This window comes from Melospiza melodia, chromosome 5 (assembly GCF_035770615.1).
Source record: "Melospiza melodia melodia isolate bMelMel2 chromosome 5, bMelMel2.pri, whole genome shotgun sequence".
In the NCBI taxonomy this organism is placed as follows: domain Eukaryota; kingdom Metazoa; phylum Chordata; class Aves; order Passeriformes; family Passerellidae; genus Melospiza; species Melospiza melodia.
Window position 1 is genome coordinate 17,564,056 of NC_086198.1, and position 17,556 is coordinate 17,581,611.

Genomic DNA, 17,556 nt, shown 5'->3' on the forward strand with positions numbered 1-17,556 from the left:
TTTGGAGATTTCTTGGTGGTTAATGCATTTTTCAGGACTCTTTTATCTTATGCCCCTCTTTTAATCTATGCTTTATAAAATCATGTAAAACCAACCCTTACACTTTTATTATTTACACTTTATTACACTTTTATTTCCTAAAAAAATTCACCACAAATATGGCATGAATTATTAATAATACAAAGGTCCTTTTTATTGTTTTAGTATTTTTGTAGATTCTTTTCCTAGGGCTCCTTCTACACTTAATTTTCATACTTAGTTGCTAGTCACTGGCTAGTCAGCCACATGGGAAATTGAAAACCAAAACAATCTGAATAATTTCTGGGTTTATTTTGTGACCTCCTGCTCTGTTCTGCCAGGTGTGCTGGTGCACAGCTGTGATTTTGACAGTGGACTGTGTGGATGGATCAAGGACAAAGATGATGACGTGCACTGGGAACCAGTGAGAGATGTTTCAGGTAAGTGCTCTGTGTACAATCACACCCTGCAGTTGAAGAGCCACCAAGGCTTGAGGTTGATGACAGTTCTGCTTGAGGACAGATCACACAGCTTCTGTTCCCTTTAGTTCTGGGGTATATTTCACACTGATGCCTCTTCTGTGTGTAAAAAGCAAAATTGAGGATTCCCAATGCGAAAGAGCAATTGAAAATTTACACTCTTATCATAGCTGACATCTTTAAAGTAGGAATCTCTGTGAAGGAGTAGTAAATATAGTCAGTAAAAGTTTGTCTTAAAGGAATCTGAAAAATTGTGGACTAGAGAATAACTTTTATTTATGGTGAAACAAAGCTTGTTTTTCAAACATAATTATTTCCCTATCACTAGCAAAATTATAGAAGGTACTGGAAATAGTCTTTGTTTTGCTGCAGATAAAATGTTCTAGTATAACCTTGCAGATTGCTGTAGCTTAGAGTAGAATTTGATAAAATCAATCTCTATATAGGAAAAATGTCAAGTAACTGGAAGGCAGACGAGTGAAATGCTGAAACACGGAGGCTTCTGAAGAAGGGACTGTTGGGGATGATAAAAAGTGACATTACCCCAAAGGTCAGAGGGCAGTGTGTAGTAGGTGCTGGCAGGACAGGAGGCTGGCATCAGCGCTGGTGCTCAGCCGCAGGAAGAGCCCTTCCCTGTCCCCAGCCCTGCTGTCCCACGATGTGGATGTGTTTTGTCCCCTGTTGATTTTGGTGTGGCGCTGCGAGGCTGCTGCCCTTGCCTGCTGCCCTTCCCCCAGAGCAGTGCCGGGATTAGACACACATTAGACACACATCCCTGGCTCCCGCAATGACGGGATTACTGCGGCCCCTTTGGAGCGCGCAGAGCTCACGGCATGGGCGGAAGGAAAGCGCTCTCAGGCGGGACAGTGGCCACGGTAGGATGAGGCAGGGTGAGGGCACTGAGGGCCATTTTCCTCATGCAGCACCCTGGCCACTGAAGGGATTGTCATTTGCCCCCGCAGCAGGTGACCTGGCACCTTTCCAGGCTGTTGGCCTGGCTCAGTGGAAGTGCTGCCTTCACTGCCTGGGCAGGGGTCCCCCAAGGAGGCTGCTCTGGTACTTCAGGAGCTCCTTGTGACACTTGAAAAGCCCTGGGAATTGACTGGGAGAGCAGAGCTCCTTCCTCCTGCCGATGAGAAAACAGGCAGCTGACTCCTGCCTGCAGAGTGGCACTGAAAAAAAAAAAAATTACATGTAATTCATGCCTTTATGAAACAACAGATTTAAAAATCCATTTTTTCTAAGTCAGTCACTCAAAGCATATTCATTATCTGTACTCAAAAACTGTTATTTATATATACTAAATTCCAGAACTGTGATTTTTTAACTGGCTCTTTTTTGTCAGACTTTTTCCCTGCATTGCTTCCCAGTAGTCAGGGACAAGCTCAGCTTTTTATTTCCTGTGTATGTTCTGCTACTGTTGACATAACCTGTTAAAACTAGTCCCTTGAAGTCACCCACCCATCCACCCACCCCCTCCAGTCTGGAATACCTTGCTGGGAGGATTTATTTTCACAGCTTGTTCCTGACTGCTTGCTTTCACCTTGCAAAGTTTGCTATATGTTGGTTTATCAGAATCTGCATTTTGAAAGGTGCTGTGCTGAAGCATTGTGAGCTTATCTTGCACGCAGAAAATGCTGATCTGAGGGGCCTTTTCCTGCAGGGGCTTGCCTACAGCTATGTTTGCTTTGTGCTTACCTAAATCTGTTTCCTATTGATTGACTTCAGCCACAGTAGCTATCTGAAAATGATGCACTTAATAAGTCAGTACTTTCAGAGTGGTATAATTGTATCTTCAGCAAACAGGTACAGTTATTTAAACTCTGTTATGCTTATTTTAGCAATTAGTGACCTTGCTGCAAAAGCAGTGCATTAAAAAAAAAACCAAAAAAAACCACCAAAAAACCTCCCTGAGATAATTCCCACCAAAAGGCTTTAACAGATCCTTGGACAAAGGATCCATTGGGACAAATGGATCCACTTCATGGCTAAATGTTGATCTAGGGCCCCAGACAGCAGCATAATACTTTGCTTTGTTAAATCTCATTCAGACCGAAGAACTTAAAAACTTATGCAGAAGTGGTGAATTGGAGACAAGGTTGGCTTTCCTTTTAAGTGTGTGACAAGCTGTGGTAGCTGGTAATTAAATTTTACAGCTTTTCAAGGGAAAACATTGTGACTTTCAAGGAGAAGCTATCAAAAAATAATGATCTGTTTGAGTAGTTACAGGGATACAATTAAAAATATTTTTCTATCCTGTTTAACTGTGTACATCAACAATCTTACAAACCCCCAATATTTCTAAATCTTTTGTTTTAAGTAAGGAGCCTAAAAATGCCACTTTCTTAATGAACTTAAGATAGAGGTGGCATTTTTTGATTAAAAAATACATAAAATCTGATCCCATAAAAAAAAATATATTCTTAGATTCAGTGTAAGATAAGGTTTTTGGTTTTGGTTTTGTTTTGTTTTGTTTTTTTTTTTTTTTTAATTTTTTTGAACCTTTTTCCCTTAGGTTATATTTAGATTTTAAAGGTTTCACCCACCTTGCAAAAGTTTTAATGAAAAGTACAAACAATTCATACAGGTCTGGGTTTTCTCCAGGATGTGAAATCTCATTTAATGTAGTTCTGAGTGTAGGTGTGAAAGGTGCCTTTTTTCTTTCTAGGTTTAATGGATACCTGAGATCCTTAGCTTCTCATGTTCTGAGTGTTTTCTGGAAGGCTCCTTTACTTCATACATGATAAGAGATAATAATAGGGTTTGGAATTGAGTATGTATGTTCACTGACAAGTTCCTACTGTTGGAATTTGGGGTTAACAGCCATGAGGAAATCATTGTTGCTTCTTGCTTTCTCTATCTACCAGATTTAGAGTTTAAATTACAGTTGAATAAAAGAGGCTATCACGGTTGCAAATGGATATGCTTTGAGATTTACCCTGTTAACACAGTTCCCAAACTAAAGGAAAGGGACAGAGCCATAGCTCAATTCTGGTCTGATAGCATGATACCATGATAGCATCTATTCTGGTCTCTGTTATCTGTCCAACAGCAAAACGTTGCAGCTTGAAAGGTGCATGAATTTGCAGAGTGTTTTAATGTCACTGTGGGTTTAAAATCATGCAGTGACCAGGGGGTTGTCAGAAATGATGGAATACATGAAGTTTTTTGGAGAGGGTAGTGTTATTTACTTTGTCAAAAAGAAATTTGATGGGCAACACCCAGCCTGGTACTAATGTAGAGAAGAGCAGCACTTTAAATCTAACCCTGTAGGGGGAAGATGCACTGGTTCTGGTTCTATATGCCTTATTTTGCACTCTCTGGACCTTGTTTTACCTTTATTTATTTTTAATAACTATTGTGAGTTCGGTCCTGCAACCTAATAGTGTTAAAAGCACCAAACAAACACCCAGCTAACTGCTCTTTCCACTGCAGGGGGACAGTACCTGACCATCTCTGATCCCAAAGGGAAAGAAGGAAGAGTGGCACATCTTATCCTGCCCTTGGGCCACTTGGCTCAGGCTGGAGATTTGTGCCTGTCCTTCAGGCATAAAGTGCCTGGGCTGCACTCTGGTGCCCTGCAAGTCTTTGTGAGGAGAACTGGTGCTCATGGCCCAGCTGTCTGGGGGAGAAATGGGGGCCATGGCTGGAGACAGACGCACATAACCTTACCAGGAGCAGGCATCAAGAGTGTGAGTACTGATCCTTGTGTTGCTGTTTGGGTTTGTGCATGGAAAAGCTGAGGGTCTTTAAATGGTGCAGCACTGCAGTGTTCAACTTGTGGGTTCAGTTTTACTCTGTTTTACTGCTTTGGTCTCTGCCAATGGAATCACAGTACAGATGAGAGTTATTGTGCATTTTTTAAAATTAGTTTTATGTATACAAAAAAGAAATCCTAGCTATAGAAATATAGTATAGGCTACTCTTAAGGGAATCACCACCTAGGAAAGAACAGCCTCATGGACAGAGGCATACTCTATAGAGAATTTTAAAAAATGCCTGTATCAAGATTCCTCATGAGCAATGTTTTGAATAATACAGTGCCATGAAATAGGAAGAATAATCCCCTGTAGATTGGTAACTGGCTAAACCAGGGCAAAGATACTGAAAGTAAGTAATTTTTGGTAATGCAGGGAGATTACAAGTGCAATCACAGATGGTTTTATGCCCTTTAGCATGCCTGCAGCTGATCAGGCTGAGGAGGTGAATGATGACCTAACAATGCCCATAACACAAAATGGTTTAGTGCAATGAAAAGAAGGTGCCTGAAGTGCCATGGAGAATCTTTTAATACCTGGAAATTTTAGAAACATTGTGTGATTAAACTGGTATCAAAAGCTCTATGTTATTCTTCAACCTCTGAAGGCAGTTTTTATTTCAGATCTGAAGAAGTGGCTTGGATATTTCAGGGCCTGTTTGACTTAAATATCAGGTGCTCTGAAAAGCTCATACATCTAAAGTTCATGATGGGAGCAGGCTGCAAGACAGACACAAGTGTCTACCTCTAAAATGAATATTAAGGCTGTACTTACTGCAGATAATTTTCTAGATTTACCTCAGCAACAGTAGCAAAGACACCTGACTTTGTTAGCTGTCAATGAATGTTGGACTGAGAATGAGGACATTTGTAACAGGTGAACAGTATAGCTGCAATATGCTTACCCTTTTTTCCCCCCTAAATTTCTCACTTCTGGCAGTCCCCCTTTGCACTGTCCCTTGCCTCTCCTGCCCCCCTGGCAGTAGCTGTCAGCATGGGCACCCAGGGCTGCTGACCTGAGCCACTGGAACACTCATCCTAAGATCAGATACTTACCCTCTTAAGTAACCAGAGAAGGCCTCTGCCAGAGGGAAATTAGGAAGAAATGTGGAAGTTTTATTGTCTAGCTAATTAAAACCCAAAAGTAACTAAATGGTAGTGATTTTGGAGGGGCCTACTGGAGACCTGAGGAAAATTTGAATGAAGACCATAATCTTTCATCACACTTTTTAATGAATTATTTCTGTGTAATTTTTTTTCATACCCCACTCAAATTGTTCTATTTCTCTTTCTAGGTTATTTTCAGAGGTGAGAAAGGGAGAGGAAGAACTGGGGATATTGGACTAGATGATGTGGTCTTGAGGAGAGGACGCTGCTCTGAAGAGCATTAGCCAAGACAATGAACCAGCAGTCATCTCCTCTTGCCCTTCTCATGCAATTCCTACACAACTTTGAAGCAGAACTGCATGGAAAAGAAGAAAAAGTGGGAGAGCAGCAACTTCTTAGTGGTCTGCTAAGTGCAATCTCATGGAAATTTCTCTTAAATACACGGAGAGCACCTCCCAGGACTGAGGAAATGCAATCTCAGGCTGGTTCTTTCTATTAATCCTTACCCCTAAATCATATATTGTATGTAATAGCTTTGTTCCCTGCTAAGTCTGGTGAGTGCTAACAGAAAGAGCACTTGTGAAAAAGGGAGAATTAATTACAAATGGTAGCAAAAGAAAGCTCTATCTCACAGTTTGTGTTAACTGACAGCCATTATCATCCCATACTACTGTCTTTCATTGATTAATTTGTGTGAGTCACAGATTGAATTAATGAAAGCCTGGACCTGAGCTATGGCTTACTGCCACTGACCTTTGAAGAAAGGTTCTCATATATGAAATAGCATTTATTTTGCTGTTGCATCTGTATTAACCAAAACCAGTTAGAGAGAGTAGGCATTGCATCCTGTAATATTGCTACTGCTGTGTTTTGTGTATATGTGTATGGTTGACATATTTATGTTTTTTAGTATTTACAGACTGTAGTTGCAGGGTAACTGGCAGCTGTACTTTGTTTTTGTACAAGACAGGAGTTCAGCATCTTCTTCAATACTGCTGGTCATGCCAAATTATCAAAGTCAGTTAATGGTGCTCATTGAAAAGTGCTGGTGCAGTTTTTCATGTTGTAACGTCCTGAAGGCAAAAGACCAAATGCTCACCTGATGGAAACTGGCATCTGAAAAAGCTCTGCAAGTTTGCACAGAGCTCACAAGCAAGCCCTGAAGGGCTCTCAGTCCTGCAAGGAGCTCCTGGTTCAGCTGAAGCAGCCAGGAGCAGATGAACTTAGGTCTTGTAAGGTTGAGCCCGTTGACAGTGCCAGGAATGATTCCTCCCACAGGTGGCACAAGCCCACGTGAAGAAAAGGGGCAGCTGTGTTAACGCTGTACAAACCATTCAGACCTGAAATGCCTCCAGTGCTCTTTGGCAAATGTCCATACTCTGCCCAAACTTCTGTATATAACAAGCATTTTAGTCTTTAGAACAACTGTTAGCTCGAGTGGGAAGTGAGTATTTATCAAAACTCTGGACTGATTTTATAGTTAGGTATCATGCATGTGCTGTGCAGTTTCCCAGGGAATTCTTCTGTTTGGTTTGGAATTTTTTAAGTGGGCATCATGATCACTGCTAGCAATTCTAAAATTGACAAAGTAATTGTAGCATTTAGGAAAATGGCAAGAGGTTGGTAAAATGTTGTTAGTGATGCAGCCTTAAAGCTTCAAAAAATCCATATATAAGAAGTCAACCTCAGTTCTTCTGAATACTTAAATATGGTGTAAAATAAATGTCAGCTGCATAGCATGTTCAGTCTTGTGCCAAGTTCACAGACACAAATTTGCAGGCCCATTAGAGGTTATATTCCAAATCCCTGTTCCTGACAAAGTACAAGTCTGAAAATATTTTTTCCCATTCATCCCCTAGGACAAAATACGGTGTGTAGAGCAGAAATGTATGTCAAACAGAAATTCTCCTGCAAAACTGTATCAGCAAATATTCTGAAAAGAAAAAAAGCAATGTGTTTGTAAACATTAAATTTTAAACTATTTTGCTTTGAATATGATTATGATCTTTTTCTCTTATGTTATTTTGTGATATGTCAGAAATATCTGTGAATAGTTGAAATACCTTGTCCTTATTTTAAAGTAATCAGTAAAAGAGACTGTTACTTGCTACTAATGAGGAATCTTGTTTTCATTTTTAGACAGAAAGTCTCAGTTTTCATTGCGGTGAAATGAAACAAAAGATGACAATCCCAGAGTGAAATAGGTCTTATTTACCAGTTTTAAAAATCAAAATACATTTCACTCTAATATGAAGAGAGCACTGTATTTATTATTCAGAAGGAGGAATGGCAATTTTCAACCTAACTTAAAGAGCAGTCTCACAGGTAATTTAAGAGCTTCTGCAGTATTAGATGTCCATTTTACAAGAAGGAGCAGCTACCATAATTCCTCACTCTGATTCAACCAGCACAAACTGCTCTTAGATGCCAAGGAATATAAGATTAACAAATTTTAGTCTGGTTCATCATACTACTACAGGTTCCTGAGATTAAGATTCCCTGCTTAAAATGCAACTCCTATCAGGGGTTTTTTGCCATTTTTACAAATGGTTCCTAGAACCCAGAATCTGGATTAATTCAGAAGGAAGATAGCAACAAGTACTCAGGTGACAGGGGAGGATTCAGGTCTCTGTTTTATGGATGCATTTCATTGCTGCAATAAAACAGGGACTTGTAGAGCCTTGTGACAGCTGCTGGACAAGGCAGGAGTTCAGCAGTGGCTTTGAGCTCTGTGGGAGCTGCTGTGGCTGTAGATAACTCACCTCCAAACTCTGTGTGGTGCCTTCTCTCCATCTTTTGGGTAGACAAGGTGAGGTCACTCAGAGGTTCTGCTGTGAGGATCCTTCTCCAGTTCTTGCTCTCCAGGTGCTTTTTAGGCAGCTCCCCCCAGCCACAGAGCTCAGCCAGGACTGCCCTTTCCATATGAGCCTCAAGAAAGGGATGAAAATATGGCCTGAGGTCCTCCTATGAAGTAGATTATAGTTTTGGATTTAGTAAATAGGTAATAGAAATTCCTGCTTAGATACTTAAGCAAGCAGAAGAAATTACGCTAAATTAACATGAAAAAAATTATCAAATATTTAGCCTCTTGCCAGTTTATAATTGAATGTTCTTAAGACATATTCAACAAAGAGAATGAAAATAAGATTCTTTATAAATGACAGGTACTGGGACCAGTGGCAGGTGCATTTATGAATTTGCTGACATCACAATCATCAGAATGAAAGCAACCAAGACAAGATTTTTAGTTCTAGATTCCATTCTGTACAGTGCCCTCATCTCTCATCAGAGCCATGCCATTAAATCACTAGTGAGTGATTTTAGTGAAGCCAATTCATTCTGAAGAAAAGCTTCCTTAGGTTTCCTTCAATAAATTACCTGAGGCTTGGAGGTCAACATTGCTTTTACCACAGTTGGAGATTACAATAACTGCCCTCATAAGACTCAGGTAGTCATAAGAAGACAACACTGAACAGAAGAACATTTATGACAGCAGCCTTCATCATCCAGCTCTGTTCTGCTGGAGAAAATCTGCCACAGTAGCAGCTGCCTCCAACTCATGTGCCAAGGTCTCTCTATTTAGAAGTTATTTCCCCTTACAAAGGAAGCACAGTATTTATCAGAAAGATAGCTTGATCCAAAGTCTCTTGATTTCAGGAATGCATTTTTTGTGACACTCACCTTGAAAGCTGTTTATTCTGCCTTTAAAAATTTGTTACAAGAAACTATAGCTGTCTTTAAAATTGTAATTGTAAAGGTTACACATACAGAGTTATTAATAAGCAAGTGAGGTCTAGTTAAATACTATGCAAATTTTTGTTTATATAGATCTATCTCTCAAACGGCAAATTATTGAAGTTTTCCTGGTGTTTAAAACACTTCCTTACCTGCTGTTTTATTCTGACATCCTATAGTCACAGAGCATTTCATGACTTCAGATTTTCCACATCAGTTAAAAACAGGAAAAGAAGTTGGAAATGCATTGGTGTAAACCTACCTGCAACTTCAGAAAGAAATGCAGAACATTTTAGCGGTGAGTTTCAGTAATGATTTGAAAGATCTCTGCATTAACTTTCAAAGCTTGAGGAGATTACTTTCTCAGACCCCACCTACTGCACCAAGCAGACCTAGGGATACATGAGGAATTGCATTTGGAATGTCTGTAATGCTCCATTGTTTAAAATGCCAACAGGCCAAAGACCGTCAGAGAGCATAAAGACAAGTTTTCAACAGCACAGACTGAACCACCTCTAGATTTCAGAAAGCAGCCCCATGTAAGCTTTCAGGACTGTAAGTCCATTATGAATAAAATCACACTCTAGTGGCTCTGCTCTTACCAATTCTCCTTGTGCACTTGTGTGACCTCTTCCAAACCTGTGGTCAGTGTTTGAGCAAGGAAGCCAAGATCCATCTGGCACACGGGATAAGGATGCTTCTCTCTGTGACACAGCCAAATCCTGCTTTCCTCTGACCATGAGTTACTACAGCTCTTTCCCAGACTTTTTTTAACTTAATACTTTGAATTTTTACCTTCTTTTCAGGGCAGGATTAGTCCTCTATCTCATTTTCTCCCCAGTTTTAGCTTGCTGTGCATTTCAGCAGCCCATGTTCTTGTTTCAGACTCTTATCCTGAATACTCTTGATATATTCATTTTGAGTTTGCCAAACACCTGTAAAGACAAAGTATAATGTGTACTCAGAGAAGGATTTTACTGCATTTATATGCTACACCAGTGCTAAAATTCGAGATTGACACTCTTCAGGAAGACACCATCACTGTTTTGATACCACAGAAACAGGGGACCACATCACCTTTTCACTTGCCTTTTGTGCTGCCCCCATTTTAGGTAAAAAAATTATAGAAGTGGACTCAGCAGATTTTTTTCTCTGTCAGAATGGCTCAAGACAGAATTCCTTATGTGTGAAGCAGGATTACTGTGGAATGCATACACTCCAGTACCAGTGTCTTTGAACTGCAAAGAACAGAAAAAAAAGCCTTCCAATGAAAATTGACTTTGATTCTCACACCCCTGGGTTCAAGTCTAGCACAAAAGCAAGAGCTCCTCATTTGGGAGCTCATGTAATGTGTGCCACCTCAGCTGGTGATGACACCACCAGAATCCTCAGCAAAGATCATCCTGACATCCAGCACAATGTAAGTAGAGAGCTAAATGCAAATGAGTGGTGAGCAGTGCCTGTTACATTTTAAATTAGAAAAATAAGTGCAAGAAATTTGATTAAGAGGATTCAGAGGGGTGTCTAAGGAAGATACTTTGACTTCCATTCCTCTGAAGTTCTGAGTTGGCTCAAAAAATGTTGGCATCTTACCTGAGCTTCCTGGATCACTTGGAGGACCAAAGTTGTTGGAGCACTTCAAAGTTTCCATGTCCCAATGCTGAGTGTTCTCTCCAAAATTCTTCCATGATTCTCGCTAATACTGTAGGGGAATCCTTTAGCCATTCATGAATACACAGGGTTTGAAGCCACTGGAACTGCTCTCTAGTAATAAATTTCACTAAAAACTCTATGGTGCACATCAATTCACATAGGAACCAGGAACCCCTGTTTCATTAGAGAGACCATTAAACTGTGAGCAGTTCAGTCACTCTCCTGCCATATGCAGGTTCTGTCTTGATTTTAAAGATATTACAGTTGGGTGAGCTCTGTTACTGAAGGTTGCCTCTTAGAAATGAGTGATGTATAATTACTCTCAAGGTACATCAGGCAGTTTTGTGGGGGGGTGAGGAGACCTTGGCATTCTGGCAGCTCATCTGTGTATTAGCAAACAGCCCTGGCACACTCACTGTGAAATTCACTGTGAGCTGCTCTGCCAGGTTTTTTCAGAGTAATTTGCTTGCCAAATAAAGGTATGTGACTGCTTGAAGAAACACCACATTAATACAAAAAAAAAAAGGCAGAGAAAGTACATGGTACAGCAAGGAATGCCTCCATCACCACATGGCCTTTGATCAGATTGCACTGGCAGTTGGAGAGCTAGACAGGAATTGTAAGGATTCAGCTACAGCTTGGCCACAGAGCTCCAGCCCACAGCCTCTCACACAAGTTCTTCATAACTCTGTTCTTCATCTTTCATTCAGCCATCCCCTCCCAGGGTACCACTTTGTCCAAAGGGTGTGCTTGGCATTGCAGCAAACACAAAGGATGACTACTCCTCTCTGTGCCTGGCTGGGACCAGGTGGTCCCTAATGTGTGGAACTCTTCATTTTTCTCTCAGGTTTTGCCAGAGGTATCAGCTAGGCTACTAAAAAGACACTGGGCAAATTCAAACTTTCATGTGCCCTAATGAAGGAAAGGAGCTTTTCCCTCCCTGACATGGAAGTTTGCTTCCTTCCTAAAGAGAGACCCTCACCATTCTGTACTACTCACTGCACTTGCTGCTCCAGCTGAAACCCCATGTTCTGCAACTGGGTCAGAGTCTGCAGGTAACAAACCACACAAACTCCCCCAAATAAGAAAATATGCTGAGAATGCAGCAGACAGATCGGAACTGTGACGCTTCAAGAAGCAGCTATGCTTGAAACTACAGGAGGCACAAATGGGGAATGCAAGAAATCCTGCAATTTGCACAACTGCAAAATAACTGGACTCCATTTCTGGCCCTGAACTGACAAAGACTTGTGAGTTTTCCAGCAGCCAGTGTGCCTGGAGCAGCCTGGGAACACAGCATCTCCAAACCATGTGAGGCTGCCAACAGCAACTCCAAAGTAATCCTGCAGCATGCAAAATATTATGTGAGGGGGATTTTCAAACCTTGCTATTAAAAATATCCTTGGAATGATGGCTCTGTCCTGACACTCAATACACACAACCCCTGCTTCATGTTTCAGTGGCAACAGCTCTATTTGGGGAAGAGAAACATCTTGCACTCATAAGGGAACTGCACAGAGCTGCAGCAGAACAGGCACAGGCTCCTGCAGTGGTCTCAAGCCTTGCCCACCAGCCTTTCAGCTGAGGGGATCAGGCTGCTTGTGAGCTCCCTGAACACATTCAAGGATGAGTAGAAATTTTCTCTGTGTACCTCCCCACACCCTTTTTCATACTGCTGTAAGAAAGGTGAGTAAACTCACCCACAGGACAGATCAGAGAAGTGAGCAAATGCTGGTATGGTGCACCCAGAGCAGGTAAGTGCCATTCATTGAACTCACAAATTCTCCTGCCACACACTGTCCTCTTGGCACCAGCCACAGATACTCAGGTCAGACAGCCTAACCTGCAACTGCAGCTAATTCAAAGCAGTCGCACATTTAAAGGCTTCTGTTATCCAGCATTATTGAAAGGGAGAAACTTTTTTTAACAGGTCTTTGACTTCCAGAAGCCTGGACCTTTTTCACTCATCCCTTTTTCACCACAGAGTCAGATGAGACATTAAAATGCTGCTCAAAGAAATGCATCTGACATTCTCTCCTGAAGAAACTGCTGGGCAGGGCATCTCAGGGCCAAGAAACCCAAAACATATTACAAAGGAACTTGGGCAGTCGTGAGACAATCAAGTACATCAGACACTGATGAATTCACCACGCTCCCTGGGCTATTTGTATGGGGATTATTTCAGCTTCTAGTTAATTTTTAACAGGCCCCTGTCCCTTGCCAAACCATTGGGAAACTCACTGCATGTTCTCCAGAAACAAACATCCAAGCAGAAGTTCAAAGTGGATGCTGTAAATGGAGTTTTTACTCAAAGTAAGAAATATTGCTTAAAATCCTATTTCTCCTTTATCTGAAAATGAACATCAAAGAACTTAAATGCAACATCCCTCCCTTCCCTATCACATTCTACTGTGCACCAAGCTGTTTTTCTTCCTGCCTAGGTACAACCTGTCATTCCTGTCTCATGTGCAGACCACTGTAAGGGCTCCAGAGTAGAGTCTTCAATTAAACAAAGCTACCAATGTTCAAAGACTTTTAAACACTGCATTTGCACCAACACAAACCAGGACAGCATGAGGACAAGACAAAGGCAGAGCTCTTGCAGCCTCATATTTCAGGACACTACTACTTTGCTGCAGAGCTTCTGGTGTAGCCCACAGTGACATCCACGTATCAAAAGCTCTTCAACAGAGCTGCCAGCAATTGTATGAACACTATACCTGAACACTCTTGCCTGTAAAATGCCTCCTCAAGCTCCAGTCATTTGAATGCTTTGGGCTGGTGCAGAGGTTGTGCTGCTCCCTGCCAGCCCCAGTGAGGCTCTGGCTCTTGGCAGGACCCAATGCTGCCACTACTGCCCCAGCTTCAGTGAGGGCTGGGGCCTACAGGTGTGAGCAGCTTCAAACCAAGTCTCCGCAAATGTCACTGGAAGAATTCCCATTTGCCTCTGAGATCCCAGCTGGGCAGTCCATGAAGCACCAGCGCCTGAGTTTACAGTGCCAGGGCCGGCCCAGGAAGGAGCTGGGGTGCTGGGGGTACCCTGCACTGCCAGCAGATCAGTGGGCACTGGTGCTGCTTCCCAGCAGGACCAAGTCCTTGATCAAGCAGCCAGGGCTGTGAACTCAGAGCTGGAGTGTTTCTTATCTTGTCCATGGTAAACGTGTGTGTGTGCTTTGTGTATGTGCCCACCACAGCACACCATGGGGGGGTACAGCTTCCCACCTTCATCCCCCGCACTAACTTCTCCTCCTCCTCTTCACAAAGCTTTCAGAGTTTCTCCAAAAGCACTTTACCCTCCAGTTTGTTCCAAGACCTCAACTTTTTTCTCTCCATCTCCCAGCTCTCTGCTGCTGCTGTGGTCCTGAGCTGTTGATGAAAAGCAGGCTATCAAAGCCTCTCTCCTCAGCTGCATACTTTCAAGTTTAGGCCTCCCCATCCACAAGGAACATTCAAGTTAGGTATCAAGCACTGCACCTGGCAGCGTTTTCCAGATCCTGCCCAAACAATAATAAAGTTTCTTTGCCTCAGGACTTGCTGAACCCAAGCACTGTTTTCTCTGGCACGAGAGGCCAATTTACTTCTCGAGATAAATATTAAGCAAACAGGATTTTTTTGACTTTAGGAAAAAAGAAGCTAGAACATTTTCCTGCAGCCACAGTCACACCCCTTGTGCCTGTAATGCTGAGCTATTTTTAAAAATTCATTCCTGTGGTATTTTCCTAATAGCCATAAAGCAGCAGGGCATTCTCTAAAACACACTTGGCTATTCCTTCTATGCCTTCTGACTATGGCCTTCCAAATTCAGATAGATTAGCCAGCTGTCAAAAGAAAAAAATATTCTCTTTGTAGCCTTTCCTCTATTGCTTATTTTCCCCAGGCAGCAGCTCAGATCTGGCAGGAAACCAACTTAGTTCCTGCCCTAAGACTCCATCAAAAAGTCATGTCCTGAATGTTGCAACTTGGGATTTCTGTATACTAAAAAAAGAAAACAAAAACTTGTATCTTTTGCCAGTGTTTCAACAAAAATCTTGTGAACCAAACCCAAGTGAAGAACTGTAGCCCATCCATGTAATAACACTCTCAATACCCTAAAAAAGTAAGATTAATATTTTGAATTGAGCAAGGGGCACCAACACCAGCCATTTAACAATCATTTCTACAACCATACTGTTTCCTTCATCCAGGAGATGACAGGTAAAATGAGTTTGTGACCTAGCTAGTAATTTTTTAAAAAGCACAGAATCCTCAGCAAATGATGATACAAACCCACATCAGCATGAAGACCTCTTGTTAAAATAGCAGGCAGAGACACAGAGCACTTAGCTGTTCTCTCTCCTCTGTATTTGTTCTCTGGTATAAAATGCAGAACATTTTTTCTAAGTCTATGTAAATATAAACAAAGATTTAAATTAGGACAAATATCTCTTTTTCCTGATTTCATCGTCTGAACCCTCAATTAAACTGCTCAGTAAGTATCTAGTTTCTATTCATACCCACAATTTATTTCTGCTTGCCCATGGTCCATGCTGGGGGAGAGCACTCCCAAGCAATCAACCTTTTACTCCCAGCTCTTGATCCCATTTCTCTTTTTCCATCCTTTTACATGTTCCAGCCTTCTGGCCATCTCCTAATGCTGAAATCAGCATTTCTGAGGCAAGAGAAAAGGCAGCACAACATGCCCTTATGAAGAAGGGATTGCCTCTTGCCATGTCCTGTACCTGCCTGAGCCATGTGCCACCCTTGCTGCTGCCCTCGGCATTGTTTGTGAGGCCACAAGATGTGGCCAGCTCTGGAGCAGCCCCTCAGGGTTCTGGTTTGCATCTTGTCACACTGCCCGCCCCTGCTCCTGCCAGCACACCCTCAGACAAAACCCTCTTTCAAGTCAAAACCCAACTTACAGACACACAATGACTCCCACAACCTGTAATGCCAGATCTTGAAATTAATTTTTTTTCCCTTGCATGTTAATGCTCTTTTCCCTCTACTCAGTGTCCCCCCCTCTGTCCCAGGGAGGTGATGGCACAAGACACTGTGAGATAATTGCAGGTCAGAGCTTCACCCATCAGTACAGCCCACCCACATCACCTCCATTCACACTCAGAGACAGCACAACTAAAGCTGACTGTTGCTGCTGCTCTAGGAAAGCACAGTCACAGCAATTCAGCTGGCAGCAAATCAGTAATAAAGGTTTTAGTTCAAACCATGCTGTTTGGTCAGCAGCTGATATTCTGGCCCATGAATTCCAGCATCATTCATTTAGTCAGAAATTATATTCAATTCTCATGTATGTCAGCATCACAAAATTTACTTTGTTTCTTCCATGTCAAAGTTAAGGGGAAATAAAGGTGGTGGGTTCCAGAGCTCCCTAAAGCCAAATGCCAATAATTGCTGGATAAGAAAACAACAAAGAAAAGGTTATCAACAACTTCTACCTAGAAAACAACAAACAAAAGGTCATCAATAACTTATACCTAGTTTCAGAAGGCAAACAGGAAAAAAGACTTCAATGAAAAAGAGCCAAATTCCATGAAAAAAAAAAGAATCTTTTTTTTTTCCCAGTCATTATTTCTTGCAATAAATCCAGTGATTCATCTATGTTTATAGACTCTTTATTTGTTCTCACAGACACTGGAAATTAAAAAAATAAAATCAACTTTCCACCTCCTCTGAAGAAGCTACAGTGAAGTGCAACAGCCAACAAGTTGAACGTGCTTTTAGCAGGCATTCAACTCCAATATTACACCTTTATTTATATAGGGGGAATGAGGCTTATATTTCATGTATATATATATGAAAAAGTATATACCTATTTATGCATCCAGGAAACACATGTAAGAAGGGTCACTTGAGAAGTATTGCCAAGGCTGGTCAGGGCTGGAAAACAGGACCTCCCAAACCTCTCCCAGGGGTTTCTGGGCCAGCAGGCACTGCATAAGAAGGAAAGACCTCCCCCAGTGCCAGGTTCTCCCCATTCCACAGGTGCAAATCCTCAGCAGTTTGTCAGGCTCTGCTTGTCATAACAAAAGCTTTCAGTCTCCTGACATTTAAAAAGGGTTCAATGAAACAACATGAGCTAGGTAAAAGTACCATGAGGAGTGCATACACACACCCACCCTGCTCTAAGCCAAAAGTCACAGAAAGCAAAGTTTCATGGCCTAAATGCACATCCTACCTATTCCCCCTCTCTGGCAGAACTCCTCCAAAACAGCATCTGCCCTGAGCCTTGCCTGGGGTGCTTTCCAAGCCCCAGTGATCCCCTCTTCTGTGCCTGGCACCTGCAGGGTTCCTGATGTAAACAGGGGATGGAGGGATCACGCTGCAGAACTTTTCCTGACCTTCAGCCAGGAGGTTTGTTTTACCTAATTTGGAGCTCCTCCTCTTGGAGACTACCCAAAATGTCTTTGTTCAGTTCAGATTGTGCTTTAATCACGTGGCCAAATTTGAGTCCTGCAGCTCTTTTGATCTCTCCTGGCTAATCAATCTTCTCTCTCACTTCACCACTGTTGATGCTGCTCTTACATGCAGGGACTGCCACAAAGAGAAGAAAAAATGATCAAGAAATAAGTGATAAATAACATCCACATCATGGTAAACCACCACCACTGTCTCTTTGCTGGGAAAATTCTACATGTCCCAGATTTCCACTACACAGTGTCATTTTATATTTAAAAAAAAAAAAAAAGAAGTAAACTGTATCACCAACCCTACTGTATAAAATAACAGAAGCTACAGACTGTGCGATGAGTAGCCAGGCAACCAGGCTTCCAGCATGGCAGTGCTGGGATGTTTTGACACCCTGCCAGAGGC

General features: G+C 41.9%; 1 protein-coding gene across 4 annotated transcripts in view; it reads left to right on the forward strand.

The window, feature by feature from the left end:
- Positions 1-7,475, forward strand: part of NPNT (nephronectin) — a 48,881-nt gene extending 41,406 nt beyond the window's left edge. For all 4 annotated transcript variants that reach the window (XM_063156449.1, XM_063156451.1, XM_063156450.1 and 1 more), the window contains 3 exons: positions 360-458; positions 3,933-4,189; positions 5,550-7,475. In XM_063156449.1, the coding sequence (XP_063012519.1) occupies positions 360-458; positions 3,933-4,189; positions 5,550-5,645 (452 nt within the window). In that variant the 3' untranslated portion in view covers positions 5,646-7,475. The remainder of the gene's footprint in view (positions 1-359; positions 459-3,932; positions 4,190-5,549) is intronic.
- The last annotated feature ends 10,081 nt before the right edge of the window (positions 7,476-17,556 follow it).